A 6,211-nucleotide genomic window follows, 5' to 3' on the forward strand; every position below is an offset into this window, starting at 1 on the left:
ACTCGCAGAGCCCCAGGGCCTCACTCACGGAGCCCCAAGGCTCCATGGAGCCCACTTTGGGATGCCCTGCAACTGGGTGTGCATCACTTGTGTATTATATATATTATTTATGTATTATGCATAATTTTCATTTCTATTCCTTTGTAAAATGAGTAGTCTTCCCATGTCTACAATGGATTTTTCTTAATAAATTCAAATTATCCACAAATCAGAACAACACAGGTAAATGAAACCACAAATATACACTTGAAAATAGTATTGATTTCTTTTACATTAACCTTATGAGATTATATCAAATTCCAGGTATTCTGTGCATTCCTACCATCCTTCTCCTCTAGTACGACCCAACACCAAAATCAACTTGTACTAAAATACCTGCATGTGTCATTCTTTATACAAGATAGAGAAGAACTTATCCAAAGAAAGGACCTTATAATAAAATTGTAGTGACCATAGTTAGCAAATTATATAGAAAATGAAAAAAGAAGATAGTACTAAGGTATTTTTGGGCATTCATTTTTTGCAACATTCAGTGTGTATATATATAAAAAAAAATGTTTAACTAATTCAGTAAATTGACCTAACTGAAGAGAAGATATTAAATTGCTAAGATAATCATATGATATTATGAATGTTTTCTCGCCCAAATTTGTAGCCATAAAAAATGTGAAACTACAGTTATCATTTCTTTTCACTATACTCATATCTTAAAATCAGAAAGGTCCTAAATACCACAAACATATAAATAAGCACTTATAATTAATCAAAGTTTGTACCAAGGACAGTTCAGAAATTATTGCACTACATATTAAGTAATGTTTGCCCTAAATGGAACACTTGATGTAGAATATCTCAGTCCCTAACAAAATATAAATACTTTGAAGCTTCCTGTTACATTTATTGTCTTTTGGAGGAGATAATTACTAAGTGGAATATACTTACAATGAATAATAAATTTATAAACCCCAGTAACAAAATATTCAGATGGTTTTCTCACTGTCAAAACCTTTTTTGTTGTTATTTTATCAGAAATGCACAGCCAATGAACACACTTCACACATCTAATCCTATAACAATAAAGATAATATGTATTTATATATAAAGATAATGTGTAAATATATATACAAATATAAATATCCTAGTGGAAGGCTTAAATTTGGCTTTTCTGATACTTCCAAACACAGGTAATCTTCCTCTTATCAAATAGACCTTACAACGAAATCTTACTTCATTCCATTGCTACTGGACATCCCCCCCCTCTTCCCATTCCCATTCCCTGACCACCCACCCACATACATTCCCATAGCAACATATTAGAAATTCAATATATACATCTTACATTTACTCTCTTACCCAAGCCTCCAGGGTGTTGAACAAGGAGCAGATACACCTAACACTCATCACATTTCCACATGCAATGGCACAACTATTTACAATAATACAACTAAGTCTTAGTTGAAAATTATCTTTACTCTCCCCACTTGCATTGGACTCGCTCTCTGCTGCTCAACAACTTTTCCACACAGAGAGAAAGCTCACCTCAGGCTACGTTTAGGGCACAAGCCTACAGTCAGATACATGTCACATGCACCTATTTTTTCTCTCTAGTTTTCTTTTTTTACAGACTGTTAAGTGCCTGTTCTTCTCACATAGACTTGACTATGAGATCAAGTTCATCACATTACTAGCATCTGCATAAGGTTCAAGGGTATAAAGAATCAAATGTGTTGTTTTAGTCAAAAAGCTCATAATATATGTTGCTCTGTTCAAATGAAAACTGCCTAGAATGGAAATTATAAATATACAAAAAACAAAAACAAAATGGTTTTGAAAAGCTCACTCCATTGAATGCTAATGGGTACTCCCAGGAAATGGCAGCAAGAGTTAATCTAAAAATAAACAAAAAAAACAATAATGGAAACAAGACCCTAATCTAATCAAGCAAGACCAACTCACATCAGTGTCTCTGGATCTCGGGAAAGCAGTCCTCTCTCAACCCAACCCAAAAACAGCTTGCGACCATGGATTTTGCTGGATCAACTACACTTCCAACAAATTAGTCAAGATGAGAAAAATAAAAATAAAAAAATACAGCAAGGGAATACAGCCAATGTTGTAAGTGTAATAACCATATTTCAAAATGACAAAGAAATTAATAAAGACTATGAAAGATGGTGGTGAAAGTTAGTGGCGAAGAATGCAACATTACAAAATGCTGCACAAAAACCATATCTTCATTGTCATAAAAAGAAAACCAAAAAACACAAAAATTAATAAAAAAATAAAAAATAAAAAAACAGCTACATCTATATATAAATGTATAAACATACAAAAATCATTGAATAAAAAAGAAAAGAAAAATCACAAAATCTTATGAATAAACAGATAAAAATCATTCCTACCATGCACTTAGTGGAAGGTTTCTGCATAATATTAAACATATAGCAGATAAGAAAATATATTTCTGATAATCATAATGAGTAGTGGTAGAAGCATTACTAATAATACCAATAACCAAAATGAAAATAATTATTCTAACATCAGCAACAATGAAAGACAAAAAACTTAAATAGCAATAAACAAGAAAAATAAACAATATTGCATAAAATAAAAATACGTAGCAACATCAATAATCATAATAATGATGGTGATAATGATAATGAAAAAAAAAAAAAAAAAAGAATGAATGGACTAATGAATGATAATGCTAATAATCAGGATCAAAGTTTTGACAACTTCAATACAAGAAATTGTTATTAATTATTAATATTCTATCAATTATAATCAAATATCTAAAATTTGGATCTAAAAATATATCAGATTTAAAAATTATAAAAGATTATTAAAATTTTCTATAAAAAAAATAATAAACCCTGCATAACATTTTCAGTAACAATAATAACATTTAATAAAAAAGTAATGATAATCATGATAATAATCATGATAACAGTATTAATATCTTGTGAAAGAGGACAGTAAAAAAATTGTAAAAAATAAAAATAAAAAATGATGAATATCAAATATTTTAATGGCTTCAATCTTCAATGTTGGGGGAATAAAATAATGAGATTTCAACCCTCTGATTCTAATCTTAAAATTGAGAAAATCCTTGCTATGCTTAAAATATATGAGGAAAAAAAATAGATAAATAAATGATACAGCTACAGACTAATCCGATCTCAATAATTTTGTATGTACTTCAAAAAGAGGAAATATAACGTGTTATTTTAAACTAGGCACCTTGGAAGAAAAAAGATAAACTAATCCATTCTTCAATTTACGCACAATGTAAATATTAAAAAAATAATTTTTCAAACAATTCTTTCTTTCCTATTGGAAAGAGATAACTTATGAAGAATTGAACACACTATGGTAACCTCTATACTCCCCCCCTGTGTTGTAGTGTATTATGAAACAATGAAATAATGTTGATGAGGATGAAAAGTTAAACACCATATACATATACATTTTTTAGGCCCTACCAACCCCTCACTTAAACTAGCCTCCAGCAGACTCCATACAGCAATACTAAGAACTGTTTTAGCTTCAACTCTGCTTATTAACAATATATTCTTAAAATAACAATACAGAAATAGCTATCTGTGTTATTCAACCTTGTGGAGCATGAACCATGTATATATCCAATGTTATAATTTGTGTTTATAGTCACAGTAATGCCTGAATTATTGAAAAATATCAACTCTGACATTCAACTTGAGTAAAGAACTTAAATTAATTAGGCATTAACAAGTGTTTCTGGCATTAACTGACATACTAAGTCCATTTCAGTCTAAGCAAAACACAAACCTCCTTGGTAGAATTACAGGCATCCAGCAGATGCAAAAAACATCAAACTATCATTATATATTAGGATAAAACTGTATTATACAGATACATATTCATTTGGTGATATGAACACGTACCACTAAGTTATTTACATATTCATATGAACATATAGAAAATATGCAAAATGTAGGTGTATATTCATGAATCTTACACACCCGTTCTAGCAAACATTCACACACACACAAAACTGCTCTCAAAGGAATTATATCATCTATGCATTATATAAAATGTGGAAATACTGGTATTCTATCCTAGCTGCTGATGTAAAAAATAAAGAAAAAAAACAATGATGATTAGATGCATAAGAATATAGAAAAATTACAAAATGGAAGTGCCAAATGACAGCTCTCAGAAATACTTCAAGAGCACACAACTTTGCTATTTTTCCTCCCTTCAAAGAGGTCTCCACTCCAGGCTGAGCGGCTGGTACCACAGCCACTGTGGCTTGAAGGAGGACTGCAACTCGCCCCCAGTGCTTCATTTTCTCGTGAGAGAGGGGAGAAGGGATCACTCAGAGACTCTCTGGGATTAAAAGAGTCATCTTCATCAAGATTGGGTGTTGGCTCTGGCTTAAACACTGAGTCAGGCTGCTTGCTACTGTTGCTACTGCAGTCATCATCATCGTGTGCACCAAAGGACTCTGGGAATCGTGAGAACATATGATGCGAGGGAGGGGACTGACAAGCATGAAGGAAGGCTGTATTGGGAGAGCTGGAGAAGTTCTCCCAGGTATCTGGTGGAGACTGTCCCATTGACCAGGGGCCCGAGGATGAGTTGGCAGTCAGAGGGCTGGTCGGGGGAGAACTAGCTAACGGCCAGAAGCCATTCTCTGTCGGAGAAGCTGGAGGGCGATCCGTGAATGCTGCAAGATCGCCGATGCCTGCCCATCCCGTTTGGGATGTCCAGGGGAGAGGAGATTTTTGTGCGTGCCTCACTGCAAGTCTGTTAGGAAGTCAATTTCTGTCAAAACATCAGTTTTTATTGAAAATAATGTAGCAATAAATCATAATATAAGAAATTCCACTTTAAAACCCAAATCAAGATCATTTACTAGACAGACCATTAAGACTGATTATAAACATTCTCACATTTTAAGTACTTGTAAAAGGAACTTTAAGATCTGTTAATATTTAAATTTGGACAGAATCAAGTTCTCTTCACTTGTAAAGTGAAGGATCATTGTAAAAAGTTGATAAAAAATAAAGAAAAAAGGAGAAAAGAATCGGAGGTGTAAAGATGCATAGAAAAAAGGGAGGAAGAGCAAACAGAGCAATAGTGGATATGACAAATCACAAAAGAAGGTGACAGAATGAGGGTAATAGTAGCAGTAAGGTGAATTGACAGTTTAACTGGGAGCAGCATACAGAAATTCTTTGAAGCAAATTATCCTCATCTTCATAAAAATAGGAAAGAAATGTAACAAACAAATATACATATATATTCCACTCACCTTGAGAACCCCTCATTAAACTCACTGAAGTCTTCAAAGGCATCCTGTTAACAAGGCACACAAACTACAGGTTAGTTTTTTCATAGGGAGTATTCCAGCCTCGTGGACATCTTTACTACACGAGACATTGGCCAACTTTTACCCGTGTCATTACCTAGCCCAATAATCTAATAAATGAGATACATTTTTTGATGGTATATAATGTACAAAGGAGGAGAGATGATAACTAGCAAATCATGTAACATTCACAAAGGACAGGAATAAGAAAACATCCAATGCAAGATAAAAAAGTAAATAAACTTCTTCATTCAATATTTCTTCAATACCAGGCATAAATGAAAACAATAACAAGTTACAATAATACAAACCCACAGTAAGAATTAAATAATCATGACATTTCATTTTCTGATATTTCCTCATCAGACAAATGATATAAAAAAATCACATCATATACCTGTGTGTACATTATTGTTATTGTGATTGTATTTGTGATTTAGTAAGTGAAAAAAAATCTCTCATTAAAGAAAATTTCAAATATGTAAAATCAAATGTAATATACAAGTTGACACCATTAACCATAGTATGTGCACTAGATTTTCTTAATACCTGCCTGTTCTGTGCTTTGCCATATTTAGTTTTCAACCTGTCAATGTTATCCTTTTTTATTAATTTGTTAATCAAATATTTTTCTGAAATATGCAGTTAATTTCTTGTTTAAAGTATAATGTGTAGCAAAAAAATCTGACACAATATGTTGAATTTGTATTTCCTGCACATCTCAGCCTAAATTAAGATTATATAGTCAGTGACTACTTTCTATTTTGAGAATTGACAATAACAAAATTCAAAATTACTTTTCTTCTTTAAAACTTTCTATTACACACACACAAATACATCACTTATATACCCTAGGTT

At 32.2% G+C, this 6,211-nt stretch overlaps 1 protein-coding gene across 1 annotated transcript in view; it reads right to left on the reverse strand.

Annotated features, from left to right (window-relative positions):
• Positions 1-241: 241 nt before the first annotated feature.
• LOC122248916 (uncharacterized) overlaps positions 242-6,211 on the reverse strand; it is a 48,551-nt gene continuing 42,581 nt past the window's right edge. Inside the window, exons 9-10 of the mRNA XM_086551746.1 lie at positions 5,297-5,340; positions 242-4,788 (exon numbers count right to left, since the gene is read on the reverse strand). Coding sequence (XP_086407872.1) covers positions 4,206-4,788; positions 5,297-5,340 — 627 coding nt within the window. The 3' untranslated portion in view covers positions 242-4,205. The remainder of the gene's footprint in view (positions 4,789-5,296; positions 5,341-6,211) is intronic.

Source organism: Penaeus japonicus, unplaced genomic scaffold, assembly GCF_977035675.1.
Source record: "Penaeus japonicus unplaced genomic scaffold, GWHDUDI00000001_assembly GWHDUDI00000025, whole genome shotgun sequence".
In the NCBI taxonomy this organism is placed as follows: domain Eukaryota; kingdom Metazoa; phylum Arthropoda; class Malacostraca; order Decapoda; family Penaeidae; genus Penaeus; species Penaeus japonicus.